A 24,805-nucleotide genomic window follows, 5' to 3' on the forward strand; every position below is an offset into this window, starting at 1 on the left:
CCGCGCGCCCGATGGCCGGGCCCGTGACGTCACGGGCAGAGTCCTCCCCGACCTCGGGGCGGGCCCCGTGACCCCGGGGGGCGGGGGCGGGGGCTCCCCCCGGGGCGCGCGCCGGTGGAGGAAGTGCCACGTGTACCGCGTGCGCCTGCGCCGGCTGCCGGGCGCTTCCGGCCGGGCCCTCCGTCTTCCCCGTTGCCGGCCCCGCCCCCGCGGTCGGCGGCCTCACCTTCCCCGCTCCGCCCGCCCCCCCCTCCGCCCCCCCCCCCTCGTCTCCCGGGCTGCGCCGGGCCGGGCCGGGCCGGAGACCTCGGCACCATGTCGAGGGAGTGAAGCCTCTGCCGCCGCCGCGTCCCCCGGTCCCCGCCTTGTCCCAGAGGCTCGGCGTGTGGGCCTCGCTGCCGCCATGTCCCAGCCGGGGAGGCCCGGCCCCGGCCCCGGCCCCGGCCCCGGCCGCCCCGGCCCCCCGGCCGCCCGCAACGGGGCCGCCTCGCCCGCGGGGCTGCCCTACAGCAACGGTGAGTGCCGGGGCCCCGGGGCGGCCGGGGACGGAGACGGCCGGGGAGGCCGCCACGGCCAGCGGGGCCGGGCCTCCCGTCCCCCGGACCCTCAGGACACACGATCCTTTCGGAGAAACGCTCCGGGGACCCCTCGGACCCCGGCCTCCCTCCTCCTCTTCCCACGGGGAAGCGTGACCACCCCGCGGCCGGCCGGGCCTGGGGCCGTGGGCGAGGGAGAGCAGGACCTCTCCACCCCCCCCTCCCCTCCCCCTCCGGTCCTTCAGCCCGGCTTGGCCGCCCGGGCCCGGCCGGGGGGAACCAACCCGTCAGCTCTAGGTGCGTGCGAGGAGCGCTGTACTAAGCGCTCGGGAGCGGGCAGTAGCACGGGGTCGGTGGGCGCGTAGCCTGCCCACAGTCTAGATGAATCGGGGACCTTCTCCTGCCCGGGGCGTTGGGGGGGGAAGCCGAGATGGGGGAGTCCGGGAGCCCGGGCCCGGCTGCTTCTGCCGAAGGGCTCTGAGCGTCCGGCCGTCCCACGGCTTGTCCATCCCAAGGCACGGGCTTCGGGGAAACCATCCCCCAGTACTTTCCTGCGGGAAACAAGAATAAACCTCCCTAGCAGGGCCCAGGGAACTCGGTCCCCGCCTTTCTTTAAAGGGGGGCCCAGAAGCGGTCACCGGCAATCTCGGCTTTTAACAGCTTTTGCTTTGTCACCCCTCCCTCCCCCCACAAAACCAAAACAGAACAACTGGGTTTCGGCCATTTCATTTCGGAACACCTAGAGTAAATCTCGGTGCTCCGGTTAAAGGAAGAGGGAGGAGGTCAGCGAAATAGTTCCAACACAGAATAATCTCTGACCCTTCAGATTCAAGTGTACATGTGGCATCCTGGGTCGATTTGGAGTGGGAGTGTCTTGAAGTCTTACGGCTCTTCTCGGATTCTTTTGACTTCCCGGGTTATTGGCGTGGCGGAGCGAACTCGAACGAGGAAGATTTCCTAATTCTAGAAATTGTCCCCTGGGACAAAGCTTTTATTTATGAGAACCAGTTTAAAGACTGGGTAGGCTGCCGTGATTTCCAGGAACACTAAAACTGTTTCAGTACGGAATTGGCATGCGTACAATTGTGGGTACCTAACTTATGAAGGGACTTTGAGCCCCGCGGTAAACCTTGAATATAAAATCTGAAAAGAAATGGAATTCTTCTCGTAGCAGGTCTGTCTTAAAAAGACCCTTGTGTGGCAGATAACAATGGGGGAAAGATGGGAAGGAGGGGAATAAATAGAAGAAAGGCATTAAAATTGGGCCACATTAGCCAATCAGTTGGTGTTGTCTCTCCAACGGGGAAAGAAAAGCGTAGAAACATTTTTTCTAAGTCTTTAAATGGTTTCAGCTTAATTCTGCATGATACATATGTGTGTATTTGTGTATGTATATATATAATATGCAAAAAATTAAGCTGTAGTTGGTATATATTTAAGTGCTTACTAAGCGTCAAGCACTCTTCTAAGCCTGGAGTAGATAGAAGCCAATCAAACGGGCAGGGTCCCTTTCCCACATGAGGGCCACAATCTAAGTAGGAGGGAGAATGAGTATTTAATTCCCATTTTGCAGTTGAGGAAATTGAGTCACAGAGAAGTTAAGCGACTTGCCCAAGATCACACAGTAGGCAAGTGGCAGAGCTGAGGTTAGAAGGTCCTCAGGCCCCCAGGCCCTTGCTTTACTCAGTAGGCCAAGCTGCTTCCCTACTTATAGGGAGTTCATGGTAAACTGTGAGTGATCTCTTGACCATTCACGCCTTTTCTACATGGAATACCCTTGTAGGCTTATCCTAAAAATTGACACCTGATGAATTTAAAAAGAGAAGCTAACAATGCTCCTCATTCAGATTACAGAACCCTCCAACAACTTTTTTAAGGACTTTTTTATTGGGGAAGCTAAGGAATTGGTTTCTAATGCCTTGATACCGGTGTATCCCGACTAGGCAAATGCTCTTTTCGTCTTTCTGGTTTTATTCACCAGGCATTCAGCAAACATTTTGCTGAGTACACATCGCTGAAGACCCATTTAGAAATGCTCATTTCTGAAGATATTTAGGGTGATACATTGTGTTGCTTTGACAACCACCTTGTGTTCTTTCAGATGGTAGTTTCATTGAAGTCTTTTTGAACCCAAAAATAAAATGAGCTGGCTAACTGGGGGGAGGGGGGGGCTGAATTTTGAATGTTACTTTCGTTCATAGTTTTTCATTTTTAGTCCTCTGGAAAGATTAACATCCTACACCAAGATCTGCATTCATTAAACTGTTTATTTTTTAATTCTTAGGACTTGTTCTATTCGCAGTCCCTTAGCTCTTACTGAAGGGTCATAAACTTTTAGGCTTTTACTTCTCGAGGAAGTTCGTAGTCTTTAGAGCTCTTTTTCGTGCAGCAGTATGCTTCACTTGTTTTCAAAATGATCATTCATTCATTCAGTAATATTTATTGAGCGATTAGTATGTGCAGAGCACTGTACTAAGCATTTGGAATGTACAAATCGGTAACAGAGACAGCCCCTGCCCTTTGACGGGCTTACAGTCTAATCGGGGAGACAGACAGACGAGAACAATAGCAATAAATAGAATCAAGGGGATGAACATCTCATTAAAACAATAGCAAATAAATAGAATCAAGGTGATGTACATCTCATTAACAAAATAAATAGGGTAATGAAAATATACACAGTTTATGTATATGAATATGAAAATATATACAGAGAAAATATATCCCGCTCCGCTCCTCTGCCGTCCACCTCCTCACCGTCCCTCGATCTCGCCTATCCCGCCCTCGACCCCTGGGCCACGTCCTCCCGCGGTCCTGGAATGCCCTCCCTCCTCACCTCAGACAATCTAATTCTCTTCCCCTCTTCAAATCCCTACTTAAAACTCACCTCCTCTAAGTGGCCTTCCCAGACTGAGCTCCCCACTTTTTCCCTCTGCTCCCTCTACCCCCCCCCTTCACCTCTCCGCAGCTAAACCCTCTTCTCCCCAGTTTCCCTCTCCTCCTCCCCATCTCCCATCCCACCCCCTCAGCACTGTACTCGTCCGCTGTCCGCTGGACTGTATATATCTTTATCACCCTATTTTGTTTATTTTGTTTAATGAGATGTACATCACCCTGATTCTATTTAGTTGCCCTTGGTTTTACGAGATGTTCTTCCCCTCGACTCTATTTATTGCCATTGTTCTTGTCTGCCTGTCTCCCCCATTAGACCGTAAGCCCGTCAAACGGCAGGGACTGTCTCTATCTGTTGCCGACTTGTTCATTCCATGCGCTTAGTACAGTGCTCTGCACATAGTAAGCGCTCAATAAATACTATTGAATTAATGAATGAATACAGTTGAGCGGGTGAGTACAGTGCTGAGGGGAGGGGAAGGGAGAGGGGGAGGAGCAGAGGGAAAGGGGGGAAAAGAGGGCTTAGCTGAGGAGAGGGGAAGGGGGAGGGAAAAGGGGGAGCTCAGTCTGGGAAGGCCTCTTGGAAGAGGTGAGCTTTAAGTAGGTTTTTGAAGAGGGGAAGATAATTAGTTTGGTGGAGGTGAGGAGGGAGGGCATTCCAGGATCGCGGGAGGACGTGGGCCAGGGGTCGATGGCGGGATAGGCGAGAACGGGGGGGGGGGGGGGGGCGGTGAGGAGGTGGGCAGTACAAAGAGACTGGAGGAGAGGTAGGAAGGGGCAAGGTGATGGAGAGCCTTGAAGCCTAAAGTGAGATCACTCACCTCATCTTAAAATTTAAACTCCCAAAGCCTTGTATTCAAGGCTCTGCATAGTTTCATCCGACCCTGTAATTTTTCTTCTGCTCATGTTTTCTCCTCGTCTTCTGTGCTACACATTTTCTCTAAATTCTGTGGTCTACTCCATTTTATCCTTCAAAACCTGGAAAGTGCATGCGAATGGAAGCCATGGAGATCCTCATTCTAATCCCTTTACTAGCCTGCTGTTTGATCATGGGCAAGTCCTGTGCCTGGGACTTCAAGGGAGGACTGGAAACCCTATGTGACAGGGACAAGTTACTATCTTGAGTTTACTGCTGTGCTTGACAAGAGTTCTACAGTTCTGTGGCATATAGTAAGTGTTTCCTAAGTGCCATAATTACTCTGTTTAAAACTTAATTGTTTTTATTGGGCATTTACTGTGTGCAGAGCACTGTACTAAGCACTTGGGAGAATACCATACAATAAAGCTTGTAGCCTTAATTTTTGCCTTCAGGCTTACATTGTAATGGGGGGAGACACATTAAAATGAATTTCACATAGGGGAAGGGTGGAGTAGAAGACTATGGTAAATAAGGGCTGTGGGGCCCAGGTGCGAAGAAAATCAAAGTGGTTAAGGAATACAGACCCAAGTGCGTAGGTGGGTGAAGCCAAAGAGAGGGTAAGCGGTTGGGGAAATGAGGAGGAGTTCAGGGACGACTATCGTAGGAGGTGTGATTTTTTAGCAAGACTTTCAAAATGGGGAGTGGTGGTCAGTCAATCAGTGATACTTACTGAGCATTTACTATGTGCTAAGTGTACAGTGTACAGTGCTGTGTACTAAGCGCTTGGGAGAGTACACTACAACCGAATTAGAAGACATGTGCCCTGCCCATAACGAGCCTACTGTCTAGGGTGTTCTATCAGAAATCAAGGGGAAAAGAGTTCCAGGCTAGGGCTTGGTGGTAAGATAGAGGAAATAAAGGTTCATTGAGCAGGTTGGAGTTGGAGGAGCAAAGTGTGAGTATGGTTGTTTTAGGAAATCAGTGAGGTAAGGGAAGAAGGGGAGAACTGATTGCCTTAATGCCAGTGGTGGTAGGGGGTTTCTGTTTGCAGAAGTGGTTGGGCAATCTAGATTCTAGAGGAGATTCTAGAGGAATGGGGAGACATGGATTGAGAGGGGTTTTTTTTCTATTTTTTAAAAAAACCATCCGATCAGCAGAATGAAGTAAGCATTGGAGAGGGGAGAGACATGAGGCAGGGAGGTCAGCGTAGGAGGCTGATACAGTAATCGAGGCAGGATCAGCGTGGTAGTAATTTAGATGGAGAGGAAAAGGTGGATTCTAGAGCTGTTATGGAGGAAGAATCAAGATTTGGTGGCAGACAGTATTCAAGTTGCTTGAGAATGATGAGTTGAGGCTAATGCCAAGGATACAGACTGATGAGGCAAGGAGGATGGTTGTGTTGTCTGCAGTGCTAGGAAAGTCACTTGTGGGGACAGGGTCTGGGCGGGAAGATGAGTTCTATATTGGACACTTTAAATTTAAGGGTGGGGCAAGAAGCGATGCCCTGAAGGCCACAGGAAATGGGAGACTACAAAGGAGAGAGGTCTGTGCTGGAGAAGCAGATATTGGGAATCATTTGCATAGAAATAGTTGAAACCCTGGGAGTGAATGAACCCTCCTAGGGAGTGGTTTAAGATGAAAAATAGACCAGGGAACCAAGACTAGAAGGGAAACGGTGTGGTCTAGTGGATAGAGTCAGAGGTCTGGGAGTCAGAAAGACCTGGGTTCTAATTTGGCCTTCGCCTCTTGTCTGCCCTGAGACCTTGGGCAACTCACTTAACTTCTCTGGACCTCAGTTACCTCATCTGTAAAATGGGGACAAATAATAATAATGATGGCATTTAAGCGCTAACTATGGGCTGGTCTAAGCACTGGTCTAAGCGCAGCGGGGGCAGGGGGATGGGGCGGGGAATATAAGGTGATATCAGGTTGTCCCACGTGGGATTCACAGTCTTAATCTGCTGCGAGAAGCAGCGTGGCTCAGTGGAAAGAGCCTGGGCTTTGGAGTCAGAGCTCATGGGTTCGAACCCCGGCTCTGCCGCTTGTCAGCTGTGTGACTGTGGGCGAGTCACTTCACTTCTCTGTGACTCAGTTCCCTCATCTGTAAAATGGGGATTAAGCCTGTGAGCCCCACGTGGGACAACCTGATTCCCAGCGCTTAGAACAGTGCTCTGCACGTAGTAAGTGCTTAACAAATACCAACATTATTATTATTATTATTATTAATCCCCATTTTACAGATGAGGTGGCAGACACAGAGAAGTAAAGTGACTTGCCCAAAGTCACACAGCTGCCAAGTGGCGAAGCAGGAATTAGAACCCACGACCACTGACTCCCAAGCCCCTGGTCTTTCCACTGAGCCACGAACTGTGAGCCCCACGGGGGACATAGACTGTCTAACCTGATTAGCTTGTACCTATCCCAGTGCTTAGTATTCATTCATTCATTCATTCATATTTATTGAGCGCTTACTATGTGCAGAGCACTGGACTAAGCACTTGGAATGTACAAAACGGTAACAGATAGAGACGGTCCCTGCCCTTTGATGGGCTTACAGTCTAATCGGGGGAGACAGACAAGAACAGTGGCAATAAATAGAGTCAAGGGGAAGAACATCTCATTAAAACAATAGCAAATAAATAGAATCAGGGTGATATACATCACCAGTACAGTGCCTGGCACATAGTAAGTGCTTAACAAATACCATTTAAAAAAAACCAAAACCCAAAACTGAATCTTTAAGGGACTCCCACAGTTAAGGAATGGGAGGCAGGAGAGGAGCTGATAGAGGGGACTGAGAAGCAGCAGTCTGCCAGAGAGAGGAAGTGACCAGGAGAGGACAGTGGCAGAAGCCGAGGATAGTGCTGCCGCGAGAAATTATTTAGCGATCAATTTTCCAGTGCTGATGTAGTACTGTTTAACATCTGTTGTAGCGATGGATGCATTTTTAGATAGTTATATTCTCAAAAAAGTGTTAAGAGAAGCAGCATGGCGCAGTGGAAAGAGCACGGGCTTTGGAGTCAGGGCTCATGAGTTCGAATCCCAGCTCTGCCACTTGTCAGCTGTGTGACTGTGGGCAAGTCACTTGACTTCTCTGTGCCTCAGTTACCTCATCTGGAAAATGGGGATTAAGACTGTGAGCCCCACGTGGGACAAACCTGATTCCCCTGTGTCTACCGCAGCGCTTAGAACAGTGCTCTGCACATAGTAAGCGCTTAACAAATACCAACATTATTAACCTAAAAGTAATACACTGTTTGTGTAGTGACAATTTTGTTACTGCTGAAGCTTCAGACTTGGAAAACAATTCGTGCTCTTTTAGAAATGTTAGAGATATAGTACAATTTGCACTGACATGGTAGGGCCTCAATTAACAAAACAGGACTTCAGAATTCTTTATTTCAAATTTATCACGGTGCATTTGCAATACTCAGATGAATGACTGTTTTGCCAAGGGTGATGAAGAAAGGGTATATGTAAAGCAATTGGACTTAGATATTAGCTACATTTTTGTGGGTTTTGACCTGAAATATCTAGATTCCTGTATTTTGAGGTCCTGATTTGGCCAGGTAATTTACTTGCCTGAACTCCAAGTTTATAAATATTTTGTCTGGGGTAAGCACAGAGTAGAAGGCTTTTATGTACATTTGAGTTCATTCATTCAATCATATTTGAGTGCTTAGTGTGTGCAGAGTTTGACTTCCACACTGTGGGTCATATTACCAGCACTCAGTGGAACAAACGTTTAAATCAATGTCACTTTACTTCTCTGGGCCTCAGTTACCTCCTCTGTAAAATGGGGATTGAGACTGTGAGCCCCACATGGAACAGGGACTGTGTCCAACCCAATTTGCTTGTACCTATCCCAGCGTTTAGTACAGTGCCTGGTACACAGTAAGCACTTAACAAGTAACACAATTATTATTGGTATTGGTATTTATTGAGCGCTTACTGTGTGCCCAGCACTAGAGTACAGGCTTGGGAGAGTACAACACAACAGAGTTGGTAGACACATTCCCTGCCTTCAGTGAGCTTACCATCTAGAGACAAGCTTACAGTCTAGCAAACCCATTTTAAATTAAATTTCATATCTTGATAATGCTGTTATTATGGTTTGCTAGTGGTCTCCATCATGAAAATGTCCATTTTTCTCAAAATACATTTCTCCGATTTCCCGCCCAGAACATATCAGCCACGCACAGTTAGGTATTTTGTTTATAACTTTTATTTTAAAATTTTTCAAAAGTTCAAAAAAACTGAAACAAGGACAAACAAATGGAGTTTGTTTGGTGATGTGGTCTTGGAGAAAGACGCTGTTGTCCTTCCTTGCACAAGCATGGTAAAGCACAGTTGCAATTCAGTTCATGCACAACTAGGGAACCAAGTTCACCTGGACTCAGCATTCTCTGCACATGGATATTTGGTTGAACCATCTGTATATCTTTTTTTTTTTGTTACCAGGTGCACTCTTTCTAGAAAGAGCCCACACCCCATTCTCATGCTTTGCAATAGCTCCCAAATGAGGACACTAGTCTAGCCTGTATTTTTAATTTATCAGTGATCCTGTAGTAAAAGTCATACTTAGATATTTTGTTTGGCAGATGTGGCATATTTTTAGTCTCATGGTTTAAAAAGATGGGCCCCCCACCTTCCCCCACCCCCCATTTTAGGGTCCTTGGACATTGAATTATTGGATTATTGAAATCCAATTAAAGGAATCAAACGTCACTTCTTACTAATGGATAGGACCATATGGGCTCAGGAGAATCTGTTGACTCAATCAGTGGTATTTACTGAGTGCCCGCTGTTTGCAGAACAAGAAGTGCTTAGGAGAATTCAGTAGAGTACAGTTGGTAGACATGATCCCTGACCTCACGGAACTTTCAGTCTAGTTTCTTGGGAGCTGGGTTGACCAGACATGAAAATGAATTACAGATAGGGGAAGCAGCTGAGGATAAAAATGTGTACATGAGAGCTGTGAGGCAAGTGTCATCACAGTACTTACAGGATAATGACACAGTGCAGAGGTGACGCAAAGGGAGGGGGAATAAGATGGGTGAAAAAGAGATTCATCAGGGAAGGTTTTGTGGAGGATATCTGATTTTGGTACGGTTTTGAGGATGGAGAGAATGGTGGTTTGCCTGATGTGAAGTGGGAGTTCCAGGCTAGAGAGAGGAAGTTAGTGTGCAGGCTGGGTTTGTAGTAGGAAATTAAGTGAGATTAGATAGGGGGAGAAGTGACTGAGTGCCCAAAAGTTGTAAGGAATCACTTATGATGTGGAAGTCGATGGACAAGCCTTTGAGGCTTTTGAGGAATACGAATGGGGAGACACAGACAGAATGCTTTTTTAGAAAAATGACCTGGGTGGAAGAGTGAAGTATGGCTGGGTGGCAGGGAGGTCTGTGAGAAGTTTGTTTCAGTAATCAAGGCAGGATATGATAAAAGCATGGACCAGCATGGTAGCAGTTTGGATGGAGAAAATTCTAGAGGTTGTGAAAGTAGGACCGACAAGTCCAGTCCTAAAATAGACTTTCTTGACAGCCAATTGAGATGATGCAAATTTTTGTCTCAATTGACGGTCTGCTCATTTTTCAGTTAGGGTTTAAGTATAAATGGTGTATTCTATTGTTAAGGGTGGCTATGATTGACATGAACAAGGTAAGGAAATCATTACCGTAGTGTGCTTTGAATAAACCTGTTGTATGATATGCTTGGAGAGAACCCCGATTCCTTTTGTTCCCTATGAATTTTCTCTGACAGTTCTCCCTTTACTGGTAGATGAAAATGATCACTTGTAAAAATGACTTGTTTAAGGCAAGATTCATTCCATTCTTTTTTCTTCTCCAAAGGTCCTGTGCAAAACCCATTGATGCATTCACCGCAAGTGTCTGTAAGCCAAGGATATAATTCTCCATTTCCAGGATCCTACCCTCACCAGATGCCCACAAAGCCTCCTCCAAGTCCAACACCCGGACAATACAACTACGGTGGTCCTCAGACTGTTTCTGCATTAAATAACTATCAGGGACCCCAGCAGACTCTTAATAGACCACCTCTGGACTCAAATCTAATGGCCCCTGTTCCCCAAATGCCATCACTTCCATCTCCCAACCCCGCAGCTCTCACAGCACCTGCTGGGAACTTTCTTCCCAGAGCTGATCCCACCCAGCCTTCAAACTGGCAATACAGTCAGTCTTCTAGTAGTCAGCGACCTGGTGAATCCCAAATAAACCATCTTGCTCCCGGACCATCCCAGCCAGCCTCCTCTTCAGAGAATACAAGCCTATCGACAAGTCAGTACATTGCTTCTCCTGGAGGGCCTCCTCTTCAAAACAGCTACATGAATTCAGGTAGTTCTTTTGGGACAAAGTGAATGGTATTCATGACAGAACTATGTTTAGGCTTTGAAATTTGAGACAAAGCGTATAGACAATTATTGTGTTTCTTTTAATGGTTTGTGTCTTAGGCAGTCTTGAGATATTTGCAGGGCACAGATTACTTCTCACAAGGTCTCGTCCTTTCCAGGAGTTTACTCTGCAAACATGCTAAATCCTTGAAATACTAATCTACCCACACCACATTCCTTAAAAAAACCCCAAAAAACCCTGACCCCCCCCCCCCTTTTAAAGTAAACATTTTTCCAGGCTAATTCCAGTCCACAGTTCTAGAGGAAAGGGGCATTTCTGTTACCTTCCGCCTGCAAGTTCATCTCTGCCAGGGCAATGGTGCAGCTGGGAAGCTAATTTATCCTGGATTTGCTTGAGGACAGTAAAATGGCTATGAGATTGCTTTTGTGATTAAAGGCTTTGTTCTCCAAGTTAGAAAAGGTTTCTTTCCCCTTCATAGCTTTCGATTGGATGAGGGTGTGGAGTAGACCGTTTCAGGATTAAACTAGGAGAATTCAATCATATTTATTGAGTGCTTACTGTGTGCAGAGCAAAGAGTGTACTAAGCATGCTGGAGAGTACAGTATCACAATATAGCAGAGTTGGTAGTCACATTGCCTGGATAATTTGAGAGCCAAAGGAACTTTGAAAGTTAGGCACCTTCCTTATGCTTTTTAGATAGGAAGGAAGGTTTCTGCCTGCATGCCCGTTATTAGGTATTTTCCACCAATGGCTTCTTTGGTGTGCGAGTTTAATTAACATCCCTCAGTGCTGCTCTAAGCTCCTGCCTCCCAAAGAAGGCCAGATTTAATTCCCACTCTTCACCTACCTCTTGTTTCCCCATATCACTCACCTCATCTTCTGCATACCTCCACCCTTTTCCTGACCTCTGAGTGAACTTTAGTGGAGTCCACTTTGGAAAATAATACACTTAATTTGTAATTAATTCCATAATGATGGTATTGAACTATTTATACTAACAAAACAGGTTTTTTTTTAAATTGTTTTTTCCCTCCTATTAAAAGCTGAATAGATAGCACTGGCAGTCAAATTGTAGATTCAGCTACTTCTGAAGAAACCAACCCATTGGTTTTGTTGGCAGCTGATACCCAAATAATTTGGCAGCGCTAAATGTCTAGAACAAAAGAATGATGGCCTTTTCTTAATACAAGTGCATTAAGAAGTAAACACAGTTAAAAATATCACTTATAAAATGCTCCTGTGAGTAGTTAACATGCTACCTAAGTATTTTATTATTTGTACCTGAAATAGTGGTGTGCCACTTACTCTCTTCTGTTTCTTTGCTAATGAATATCTTATGAAGATGCTGCGATTTTTATGTAACGTGAACAATTTGTTAGAAGGAAATCATTACCATAGTATGCTTTGACTAAACCTGTTGCATGATATGCTTGAAGAGAACCCTGATTCCTTTTGTTCCCTATGTATTTTCTTTGACAGTTCTCCCTTAAGACCGCTTTCCTCCCGCCCCATCAGAATATTCAGGCTTTGAGAGAAGCTAAAGTAATGCACTGTTGGGGTTCTGTTGTTACTCTGCTATTTCATAGCAGCTAGCAAACCTGTATTATACTAATGTAATGCAATCATTTTTCTCCCCTCTAGACCGTGAGCTCATTGTGAGCATGGAAAGTGTCAACCAACTCTGTTGTATTGTACTCTCCCAAGCGCTTAGCACAGTGCTCTGTACATAGTAAGCACTCAATAAATGAAATTGAAGTTGGTAGATGAGAAGGTGATGAAACTAAAGCAGAAGCAAACCAGATCACTTGTCCACAGTCATAGTGAGTCATTTATTATTAGGGTCAGGACTAACACTCAGAGCACCTGTTTCTTGGTCCTTGCCCAAATTCCATGTACTAATCATCATTCCTGTTGATCATTTTCCAGCGGTTGGTCAACCTGGACTTTTTTTTAGGAAAACAGCTCATGCAGTCTATTCTTTGTGTGCTGGAGTAATGATTTTAACAAATTTTGTTACTAAAAAAAAAAAGGCTACATGCAGGTGTGGGGTTTTCACCAAGAGATAGAATTAGAGTTGTCTCACTGACTCAGACTGGAACGATCTGTTGGAAAGGCACCACCAGGCACACACACTTTGAATCCAACACAGATGTGTAGAAGTATGTATTCGTAAGTAAAATTTATGTCACATTGCTGTCTTCCATGGGAGCCTATGCAGTTCACAACTCAACTGTAATTACTCTGTTTTTTCTGGTCTATAAAATGTGTTGGGCAATAGAAAATGTAATAGATTTTTTTAAATTAATGGTTCTTTTTCTTTGTCTTTCATGTGCTTTTTAGTGCAAGACATGATAATATATATAATATATAAGATTCTGTAGATGCCATGTAATCAATGGCATGTTTTTGAAGTTATTTTTCCATATAGAAACTTGTAAATGTGAATGCATTCCTGAGACTAGTCATGATAGTTTTGCTAGATACATATATTAATTTGAGGCCCAGTATGTATGTTTTTGGGAGTGCAGGTGGCAATTTTGCCACAGCAGCTTACTGATCTGGTGTATTCACAATTTCATTTTCAGTAATTGTCTAACACTAGTTATTATGGTATTAAGTACTTATTATATGTCAAGTATTACTATTATTATTATGTTAGCACTTACTGTGTGTCAAACACAGTTCTAAGTTCTGGGGTAAATATAAATTAATCAGGTCAGACACAGTCCCTGCCCCACCTGGGGCTCACATTCTAAGTAGGAAGGAGAGCAGGTATTGAACCCCCAATTTACAGTTGAAACTGAGGCACAGAGAAGTTGTGACTTGTGAACTGGGATTAGAACCCAGATCCTCCGTCTCCCATTCCCAACCCCTTTCCACTAGTCCACACTGCTTCCTCAAAGACCATTTCAAGATTATACCATTTTTCTTCCTCTTTCATCCCCTACTCTCCCCCAAAGTGATGAAAATAGTAGGTCCTGGGCAGAGTTGTAGTGGACTTTGTCTTTGGAAAGGCAGGAGGAGTTGCTGGGCAGGAGGAGCCTTTGACCCACCTTTTATTTCAAAGTATTTAATAATGCCTCCTGTGTACCTGTCTTATTACCAAAAGACATGGGTGGTAGAGAAGAATGCATCAGCCATTTTGAATGATCCAGAATTAGTAGAGACCTTCTTTGGAGTCTAAACTTCACTGTTCTCCTTTGGAAACAAAAAAGGCAGTTTTTTTGCTTTCTCAAGTTCATAAATTCCAGGTCTCGGGTTCTGTTTCCAACAATATCCACCCTATAGTTAGACGGATGTGCTCAGTTTCTTCACCTGCCTGTGTGCTTTCTGGGAATGTCTTCCCACCTTCTGCATCCCTGAAATTTCTGTTGCCGTATGGGAGCCTTTTTTTTCCTTATCCCCCTTAGTTCTCCTGCTAGGTAAGCTTTAAAAAAGCTTCCTAAAATAAGGTGTCTGATTAACTTGATATAAAACATGAATATCCCCACAAGGAAAACTGGAGACAAATACTAACTTTTATCATGCACATTCATTGAGAACATAGTAACACTCTTTTTTTGTTTGAAAAAGTACAGTTCAGAATTGTTATAGCTGTGAATCATAACTAGAGACTAATGACAGCACATACACGATTTTTAAAGTGCAATCATATCACTTTAGTGAATCTTGCAGTTGCTGTTAGCTGGCTCTGATGACTTTGCTGAGTTGGCTGTGTACTTTGCTCCTTGGTCTTTTGACTTGTCTGAATTGCCAAAGGTATCCGTGGGCACACTGTCATAGATAAGGGAACAGAATGGGAACAATCTTATTGTAGGTTTTGTCAATAAAAGCCCAGGCTAATCATGTGAATTTAGTGGTTACAAAAGGTAATTGTGCAATCTATTTTAATTTCAGAATTTTCTTGTAGCTCCCATTTCCTGTGGTTAAACAAATGAATATAAATATAATATCCAGTTATATTCTGGATCTTGATGACTATTTTGTTAAAGGTCATTTAAGGCAAAGGAGCGCAGTGCAAATAAAGTAATCTGATGCCAAAAAGTCTTATTTGGGCTGATGAATGAATTGAAAACCTAGGTAAACATACCATATGCATCACTTCTCTCCTCCCACTCCCCCAAAATCCACTTGCTTTTTCTGCCAAACTAGATAATATTGTCAACTTGGAGGGGCAGGTGACAAACATATTTTCATTACAGAGCTTCCTAGGCCTTTTGTTTTTTAAACCGGCCAAGTTTTTTGGCTTCCTTTTGGAAGAAAGACATCGTAGAGGGCAAGCAGTGTGGTGTAGTGGAAAGAGCACAGGGCCTGGGAGTCAAGAGAGCTGGTTTCTAATGACCGTTCTACGGCTTGCCTGCTGGGTGATCTAGGGCAAATCGCTTAACTTCTGGGCCTCAGTTTCCAGTAAGGATTAAATACCTGCTTTCCTTCCTCAAACTGTGAGCCAATGTGAGACTGGGACTGTCTACTCTGATTACCCTTAAGTTCCCCAGCACCTAGCCCAGTGCTTTACCACGATTATTATTGAGAAGATAAGGGCTAGAAAAGTTTTTGAATAGAATTTGGAAATCCGAACAGAATCTGAAGCATTTTTGGCTTGGGAAGCATTCTGTTATTTGATTTGGAATCTGAGTTATGAGACACATCAGACCAGTTTCAGATGTTGGACGCTCAAGTGCACACATAAATACAGATTGAATATGGCGATATTGTAAACAGGTTGGTGTTAATCTGCTCAGCCCTTTGCGAGCTGCTTGACATCAACTCGTGATGTCTTTGAAATCTATCAGCCTATTTTCAGACTTTTAAAATTGTTTACAGTAGTCATAATGGAAAGTGTGAGGACAGGCCTTATTGCCACTAAAGAAAAATCCAGAATCACTTTGCATTTTACACTTGCCTCAAAGTTGGTAGGTTCTTAGAAGAATATCTTAACAAGAGGATTCACTGATTCTGAGAATAATCAGTGACTAAAAATAAAGTGAAGAACCAAGATACTAAACGGGTATATGTTGGACTGAGTCTTATCTGATTATCCTGTTTCTACCCCAGAGTTTAACAATGCCAGGATTATTTTTTATGTGTTGGCTGTATCTTTGGTCCAAACTCATTACTGGGAGATTGTCTAAAAACACACTCTCATTCTAATGCAGATATAAAGATTGAGTCGTGAGAATGAAATGGTATGAGATCGCAAGCGTGCATACTGCATCTTGAAGATCAGTACCAACTGAGCTAGAGAGAAAAGGAGATAATTAAATTCCAGGTTTGGAGGAATGACGTTACTGTAAATTGAGCTTGAGGTACAATATTGGAAAACCTAGTTGTGTACTATAGCTATCCTCAAATACTCTGTTTTTTGTGAAAATAAATGTTTCTACAGGCTCTGCCCCACTGGTGAATCAGCCTTTGCCTACAACTTTTCAGCCAACTCGGGCTCCTGTTGGACCTCCTCCCTCTGGAGGCCCACCTCCAATAAGGCCACTGGCTCCCCCAAGAGGATCACCAAACAGTGCTATTCCCCAAACCCATAATAATTCAGCTACAAACCCAGAAGGTAAGGAATTCTGAACCACAAGGGGAAAGGTCCAAAATGTTTTACTGTTAAGGAATTATGGACAGATCCCGACAGAATGTAAAACATCCCCGACCAGCAGAATTGTAGCACATTCAGTACTCAAATATGGAGGTTAAGTTCTTGATTAGCCTCACCTTAAACAAAACTCATGTCACCTGGACCAGCTCCACATGCATGTGAGCCCCTGTTCCTTCTGACATCACCACTGCATTCTATTCAGACAGTTGCGTAGAACATTCCATCATTTGTCTATGCGCTGAAATCTACCCCTTAAACACTTGGTATTCACCTCATCCTCAGCCCCGAAGTATTTATACTTTGCCATTTCCTTTATCTGTAATTTATTATAATGTCTGTCTCCCCGATCCAAACTGTAAGCTCCTTATGGGCAGGGATTGTTTAATGAACCCTCCCTGGTGCTTAATTCAGCGCTCTTGCTCACAGTAAGAGCTCACTAAGTACCACTGATTCAGCCGTTCATTGTCAGTCGGCCTTATATCTAAAGCAAATAGTGAAGACACTGGCTTTGAAAAGACCTCGGTGGTATAAGCACTGTTTTGCCCCGTGAATGCGATGCAGCATAATTTTCTCACTAATCAAATTCCTTGCCCTTCCTGGTTTAGTAAAGACTCAGTCTCTTGCCTTGCAGGCTAAGATATAAGATACAAGACCCATCTCTTTTCAGTTGACTTCCTTACATTCTTTACACATGCATTTTTATTTTTAAAAGTTGCTTTTATAACCACATTATGTAACTGCTTTTATCACTATGTGTTTCATCAAGTCGTTTTGACTTTGTACTTATCCTCAGGCAATTGCATGATGATGGCTCAGGCTTTGGAATCTAGGCGGAGTTTTGTGTTATATCATTTTTCAACTATTGCAGTTTGGGAGGAAAGGGCAAAGTTAAGACTAATGAATGGTGTGATCTTTGGGATAAAGACAGCCTAAAGCATTAACAGTCACAAGAACAGCTGTGAGAATCAGAAGCCATGGTAACAGAAATACTACAGTAATATCAGTATGAAGCTTCATCCAAAATGAAGAGATTTCAGAATATTAAATGATAGCATAATACTGTTTTCTACTGGAATGGGATTTTTAAAAAAATCTCTCTAAGCAGAGGTCTTGATGTTTTCTGGAACTGGCAAAGAGGAACCACTTCTTTGTTGTTGAAAAGAAATTTAGTTGGTCTTAAGCAACTATTCCTGTTTGTGACTGGAGAGTTGGAAAAATCTTGAGAATTTTTGCACTTGTGCTGTGATTTTTTTTTTTCTGTTAAAATTAATTTACTGACTTCAGTGTTTGATCTCGCCTCAGTCTTGATTCTGTTTATTGCCATTGTTATTGTCTGTCCGTCTCCCCCGATTGTTTTTATGAGATGTTCTTCCCCTTGACTCTATTTATTGCCATTGTTCTTGTCTGCCTGTCTCCCCCGATTAGACTGTAAGCCCGTCAGAGGGCAGGAACTGTCTCTCTCTGTTACTGATTTGTACATTCCAAGTGCTTAGTACAGTGCTCTGCACATAGTAAGCACTCAATAAATACTATTGAATGAATGAATGAATGGTTCTTTTGACCTCTTGGTATGATATTGAAGTCCCCAAACCCTTAACAATTTTAGCTTAGTAACCAGGATTCAATAGTTGGCTTCTTAATCTGAAATCTTTCCTTTAAACTGCTTTTCTTGTGACTAAAAAGCACAGTCTTAGTCTTTTTTCACCATCTTTTGCATCATGTCATCCAACGATCTTTTTGTTAAATGGGTTGTGATGATTCTCCCAGTACTTTTATACAACTCCAGCTCCATCTAGTAAATTATAACAGTTACTGCAATTTCTGATGCCTAGCTTGACTGGTTTAACCTGGCTCCTTAAGTGCACACTTGTACCTACCTCTAAAAGAGAATCTCCTATAAGGAGTTTATAGTTTCTCTGACATCTATTATCAATCAGTGGTATTTATTGAGCGCTTACTGTGAGCAGAGGACTGTACTAAGTGCTTGGGAAAGTATAATACAATACAGCTGAGTTGGTAGGTACCCTGCCCACAATGAACTTCACAGTCTAATGATGTGCCTGGGTGCTCTGCTCTGACAGAATGTTTAGGAAGAAATCTTATCGATTCCCAGGTTTTGGGGGGTAGTTTGTTTTGCTTTTTCATGTTTTAAAAGTTTCAACCTGACTTGGAAACTGAAGCCATTCTGCCTCTGCATTCAGTCTTGGGTGTTCTTTTAATGGACTCCCTTTTTGTTGCTTTTTTTTTTCTTTACACACTATAGGTGATGTTGCATCGACAGCCAATAATGGATCTACGGTCTACAACAGCTATGATGCAATTGAAGGAGGTGGCTTCATGGGTAAGGCGTTAATAAATATTTGTATCAGTGAAGTGTTCTTCAATAGAAATTCAAAGTGAAAATAAATTCTAATATGCTGTTAATATTTTGGGGGCAGAAAATTTAAGTGCACAGAAGAAAATTCCTAATAATTTCACTCTCTTGGAAATGTTAATCAATCCACAAGTGTTTTGCAAATTAAATGAATGATCTTAGCTGTAGTCATGCATGACTCTGTTCTCGTTTTAGTGGAAATATGCTTATCTTTTTTGTGTTTAGACTCAGATTTCTCTTCTATATTTAGGAGCATCACATCCTCCCAACCAGAATCCTAAAGTGGCCCGAAACGTTGGGTATTCGTATCCAACCTTACCACCAGGCTACCAAAATGTAGCTGTGCCCGGGGCACCGGGAATGTCGTCCACATCCTTGCAGTATCCCAGTGGACCACAGCCATTTTCTCAGGTAAACTTTTGTTGCTTTACTACTTTTCCCTCTTTCTGCCGCACCCCCTCGCCATGCCTTGCCTTACAGGTGTGTTCTCCAGGGCTGGTTTGGAGGACTTGTAATATTCCAAGTTTCCTTAATTAATGTGAAGATAACTTTTGTAATTGATGAGCTGGATGCTTTTATTTAAAGCTTTCTATTTTTGCATGTTTTCTTCAGAGCTACGATATTGTTGAATTGGATAACTTGATTGAATTTAGAAAGCCGAGTTTTTAAAAAGGTAAATCGAAAAAACAATTAATGTAAATGATTTTTTTTTTAAGCCTCCCATAGGTGCTAATCACTTAACTGCAACCATGGGTGGGTTGAGTTTACACCCTGAAGGATTAAGAATGGTCAATCTTCTCCAAGAGAGAAATATGCTTCCTCCAACCCCATTAAAGGCTCCTGTCCCAAACCTGCATGAAGATATCCAGAAACTCAACTGTAACCCAGAGTAAGACTTTTAAAAGTAATGCAAAATCGTCTAAAATTTAACTTGCAATGATTTCTCCATTTCCCAAACTTTATTTTAGATATATGTCATGAATCCATGGCAAAGATAATTTTCTTAAAATGAATATGTAGATGTTTCAAGAAGAGTAAATTTGATTACATTCATCATTCAGTTGTATTTATTGAGTGCTCACTGTGGGCAGAGCACTTGTACTAAGCCCTTGAAAATTACATGAGCACTTAACTGAAACAAGTTGAAGAAATCCAGGCAGATTGCTTTGAAAATGGACTGATTCGAATACTTTGAAACATAGGGGTCCTGATACTGGGGTTTCCCCGATGAGGTTTTACTCTCAAAAAGAGAAACATAATTTGGTTTCTTTCGTTCTGTTGCATTCTAACTCCTAAGCCTTGTGAGACTTTTGGTATGTCCCTTATGGCTAATTGGCTGCCGAAACAGTTGGCCGGGACCAAACCAACAACTGACAGGCCCAGCAGTTAGACTCCTGGGGAACCACCCGGTTGTGGTTTGAAATACAAACCCAGCCAGATAACATGCTGGAAGACTGGCTTGATGGGGGAGGCACTCCTATAATGAATGGGAGGGTTATTAATAACAATAATGAGAAGCACTGTGGTATTAAGGGTTTACTGTATGTCAAGCACTGTACTGAACACTGGGGTTAATACAAGATAATCAGATCCCAAGTGGGGCTCACAGTCTAAGGCTAGAGTACAGGTATTGAATCCCCATTTTGCAGATGAGGGAACTGAAAAAGAGAAGCCGAGTGCCTTGCCCAAGGTCACCCAGCAAGCAAGTGGAGGAGCTAGGAATAGAACCCAGGTCTTCCAACTCCCAGGTCCAGCCCGGCTGCTTCTCTCTGAATGTTGTTGCGAAACCTTGCATTAAGGAAAATTGTGCTGTAGTACTCAACTATTGTGACACCATGTGCTGGTGTACAGCCATTTCTTCAGTAATGTGGCAAACTAAACCCAGACAAGCTCACACTGATGAATGAGCATTCCCTAGTTTCCTAATCTCATCCTAGCCAAAACGCATACTGCAAACACGTGTTATGGAAGTCTGCTCAGGGATGATTTTACTTACCTAAAGCTGGAGCATCTGGGAGGACCTTGTGGTTGGAGGATATCCCTTGTGCTACACCCAGCTGCATAAACATTGCTGATTGTCCGAGACTGGTCCAGCAGATTACTCTTTCCATTGGCTCCTGGGTCCTCTGAACTTCTCCCTCCTCCCAGCCGACTCCTGGGTTTTGGAAAAACACCTAATGCCGCTCCAGAGTTGAGGCTTCCTGGTTGCTGTGTGCTAAAGAATGGAATCAGCTGCATGGATTGCCCTTGTCTAAAACATGCCTTTCAAATGCATTTGCTATGAAAACCTCAGGAGTCAAGAGATTTGGATAAATAATGTTTAGCACCTTTCATATTGGGGGTTACTGGTAACTTGAGCGTCAGTGTTTGAAGTGGTCCGTTCATATCACGTTCAAAACTTTATTTTTAAAATATAATTTAAACATTTATTTTTGAAATCAAAACTAAATGAGGCTATTGTACATGTAACCATAAGTCAAACTCTGCCAATATAATGAAAACCATGTTTGATAGCCTGATTAGGAAAAATTTATTGCAGCCAACAAAGTGACTTAATTGGGGCGGGATGGATGATTTGGCCTCTCTTTCTGGAAGTGCTTGAGTTAAAATGTTTGGTTTTAGTTTGCAGTGAAATTTTAAAAAGGACCTAGTTGAAATTATCGGTGGGTGCCCTTGGAATGTTTTTAACTATGTAACTTTTACTTGCTCAGATATTCATTTTCATCTGTCTAGGTTGTTCCGGTGTACCTTGACCAATATTCCTCAAACTCAGGCCTTATTGAACAAAGCCAAACTTCCTTTGGGACTGCTGCTTCATCCTTTCAAAGACTTACTGGTATGTTAAAGTGCTCGAAATGAGTCTCCAGATATTTAAAATCAGACATGTGAGGGTCTTTTCACTGTAATCATTCAGGGAAAAAAATAACTTCAGGAATAATTTAGACACCTGTAAAATTGATGTTTTAATCGCTCCCGGAGGCCTAGTTTGAAAATTTGAACTACATCTCATCCAGGTTCCAAGTAAAATGCTACTGTTGAAGGAGATTCTGAGAGGTGGCTTTCTCAAGATGTGTGGCTCTTTTTATCTTTGTAGCCCCTGTCACTTGATTAATCTCCTTTGTCTTGAAGAAAATTGAGGCTTTTGAATTGTATGAGTAAGACAACAGTAAATGGGATATTATGACAAAGTACACTCTATTTAAATAGAAGCAGAAGTAATTTGTTTTTGAATGGTGCTTTCAGTGTGATTTCCCTGTACATCCTTTGGGCCACCCTAAATTTCTGGGTGTGCTTATTGCTCCTTGGAGTCATGGAAAGAGACTGCTGGGAAGGCGAGGAGGGAAGAGCAGCCAGATTCAACTCTCCTACTTTTGCAGTTTTAAAAAAAAAGACAAAAAAAGCCAGTTCAAACTCAATTTGAAGCATCTTGTCTTAAATTCCAAGTACTGTATATCTGCAGAACTGTGACTCCATCAGAACTCACATCAGAAGCAATAGGTGCGATCCCAAGGCCTGAAAATATTCATTAAGATGCTTTTAGAGCATAATAACTTTGTCTTTTTTAGCAATTGCCCGTAGTTACCTCCAGTACAATTGTGAGATGTCGTTCGTGCAGGACATACATCAACCCCTTTGTCAGCTTTCTTGACCAAAGGAGATGGAAGTGCAACTTGTGTTACCGAGTGAATGATGGTAGGTATTGAACCAGGGGATTTTGAATATACTCAGCCAGGAACACTCAGTGGGGGTCTGGGAATGCTCCATAGTCTAAGTACTCCCCACCCCTTTCCCCATCCCCCCCCCCCAAAAAAACCTCTCTGGGTCAGTACCATGTGGCTTTGTCTCTGGTTGCTCATTCTCAGGCTCCTCTGCCTCCCACCCTCTAACTGTATGAGTCCCTCAAGGCCCAATTCTAGGTCCTCGTCCATTCTCTGTCTATACCCTCTCTCTTTTTTTTAATGGCACACTGTACTAAGAGCTAGGGTAGATATAAATATGTGTGGCACATAGTAAGTGCTCAACAATTGCCATCATTATTATACAAGCTAATCAGGTTGGACACAGTCCCTGTCCCATGTGTAGCTTGCAATCTTAATCCCCATTTTACAGCTGAGGTAACTGAGGCCCAAAGAACTTAAGTGGCTTACCAAAGGTTACACAGCAGATATGTGATGGAGCTGGGATTAGAATCCAGGTTCTTCTGACTGCCAGGCCCATGCTCTAAACACTAGGCCATATTGCTAATTTTAAAAAAAAGAGCACGGGCCTAGAGGTTAGAAATCCCAGCTCTGCCAGATGCATGCTGTGTGACTTAATTTCTCTTTGCCTCAGCGTCTTCAACTGTAAAATGGGGAGTCAATACCTGTTCTCCATCCCACTTAGACTGTAAGCCCCTTGTGGGACAGGGGTTGCGTCCTACCTGATTAGTATGTATCTACCCCGGTGCTTAGTACAGTGCCTGGCACGTAGTAACGCTTAACAGATGCCATTATCCTCTAAACTTTAAGCTCCTTCTGGGCAGGGAACATATCTACCAACTCTGTCATATTGCACTCTGCCAAGTGCTCAGTGAAGTGATCTGCACACAGTAAGCGTTCTATAAAACCACCAATTGATTATAAGGGGAATGAGGTTGTTAGGGTTGAAGTAACTCCCTGGAGCCTGAGAATCGCTCTGTGATTCTCCTACAGCACTCCCATGAGTCCTGTAGGACTGCACACTCCCAGCCTGAGAACACCCGAACCAATCACCCTTAGCTGGCCCATGCTCTCCATTTCCTATAAGCAAACACTTGGCATTTAGTAATGAGATTTTGAAAGCTGCATAATCGGCCAGCAGAGAAAGTGATGGTAATGGCAGGTGCTACTGTAAACTAACATGCCTTTTCTGAGATGAATTCCTTTTTTTTTTTTTTACGGTATTTGAGTGCCTATTTGAGTGCCAGGCGTATGTACGTAGGGCTCGGATGGATATAAGCAAGCCGGGTTAGATACAGTCCTTGTCCCACATGGGGCTCACAGTCTTAATTTCCATTTTACAGTTGTGGTAATTTAGGCACAGGGAAGTTAAGTGACTTGCCCAAGCTCACAGAGCAGGTAAGTGATGGAGCTGGGATTAGAACCCAGGTCCTTTTGACTACCAGACCCATGTTCTTTTCACTAGGTCACGCTGCTTCTCAAAATTCTTCCCATTTTATCACATGGGAACCATTTCATGTAATTGGGAACAAAAGCAGAGGTAAACATACATTTTTATTCAGGAAAAAATCTGAAAAGGAAAATATTGACTGGGGGAGAGGGAAGCATTCCTTTCCATAGCTACAATTTAATGAGGATTTGCGGTGAGGCTGGATAAACCCATAAAGGTTTGGGGAATGCATAACTTGTAGTTATGGCCTTTCAGGAAGCTATGAAAGTCCAGCCTTTGGCTCTTGAAATTTCAGGTGTTCTGCCCGGAAATTAGGTCACCTGGTGAACTTGTGAACTTGCCTGAGACGGGCATTCTTGGATCCTGTTTGGATTCATGTATCTCAGTTCAGAAAGGCACCCCTGATGTGGCTCTTGCTAGACAGCCTCATCCCTGCCTGTTGCGGGTGCTTGTCAGTAGAAGGGCCATTATGGCCATTCTGCTGGCCATTATGCTGCTGCAGCTGGAAAAGTTGGGTGGGATGGTTTCCGTGCCAGCCTGGAAACCTCATCCCTTTACTCCTGCCCTTGTCTCCCTTCCAAATCTCTAAACAATAACGATATAATAATTATTCTGGTACTGATCAAGTCAGTCAATTGTATTTATTCAGCACTTACTGTACTAAGTGTTTGGAAGAGTACAATATAACACACATTCCCTGCCCACAGTGAGCTTAGAGTCTAGAGGGGGAGACAGTCAATGAAATAAATGAACAAAAGATATGTCTAAGTGCTGTCGGGCTGGAAGGGGGGTGATGAATAAAGGGAACATGTCAGGGTGACACAGAAGGGAGTGGAAAAAAAGGAAAAGAGAGCTTAGGCAGGGAAGGCTTCTTGGAGGAGTGGGTCTTCAGTAAGGCTTTGAAGAATGGGAGCGTAATTGTTGGGGGAGGGTATTCCAGGCTAGAGACAGGATGTGGGTGAGAGGTCAAGTGCTTATGTTCTAAGCCCTGGGGTTAATAGAAGATTCATTCATTCAAGTTGGACACAG

At 43.6% G+C, this 24,805-nt stretch overlaps 1 protein-coding gene across 1 annotated transcript in view; it reads left to right on the forward strand.

Annotated features, from left to right (window-relative positions):
• Positions 1–454: 454 nt before the first annotated feature.
• The window catches only part of SEC24A (SEC24 homolog A, COPII coat complex component), a gene marked incomplete at its 5' end in the record, with an annotated part of 49,873 nt that continues 25,522 nt past the window's right edge, over positions 455–24,805 (forward strand). Inside the window, 8 exons of the mRNA XM_029051068.2 lie at positions 455–515; positions 10,137–10,637; positions 16,042–16,215; positions 18,518–18,595; positions 18,879–19,039; positions 19,345–19,517; positions 21,362–21,464; positions 22,195–22,321. Coding sequence (XP_028906901.1) covers positions 455–515; positions 10,137–10,637; positions 16,042–16,215; positions 18,518–18,595; positions 18,879–19,039; positions 19,345–19,517; positions 21,362–21,464; positions 22,195–22,321 — 1,378 coding nt within the window. The remainder of the gene's footprint in view (positions 516–10,136; positions 10,638–16,041; positions 16,216–18,517; positions 18,596–18,878; positions 19,040–19,344; positions 19,518–21,361; positions 21,465–22,194; positions 22,322–24,805) is intronic.

The sequence above is a fragment of the Ornithorhynchus anatinus genome, chromosome X1 (genome assembly GCF_004115215.2).
Source record: "Ornithorhynchus anatinus isolate Pmale09 chromosome X1, mOrnAna1.pri.v4, whole genome shotgun sequence".
NCBI classification, from domain to species: Eukaryota; Metazoa; Chordata; class Mammalia; order Monotremata; family Ornithorhynchidae; genus Ornithorhynchus; species Ornithorhynchus anatinus.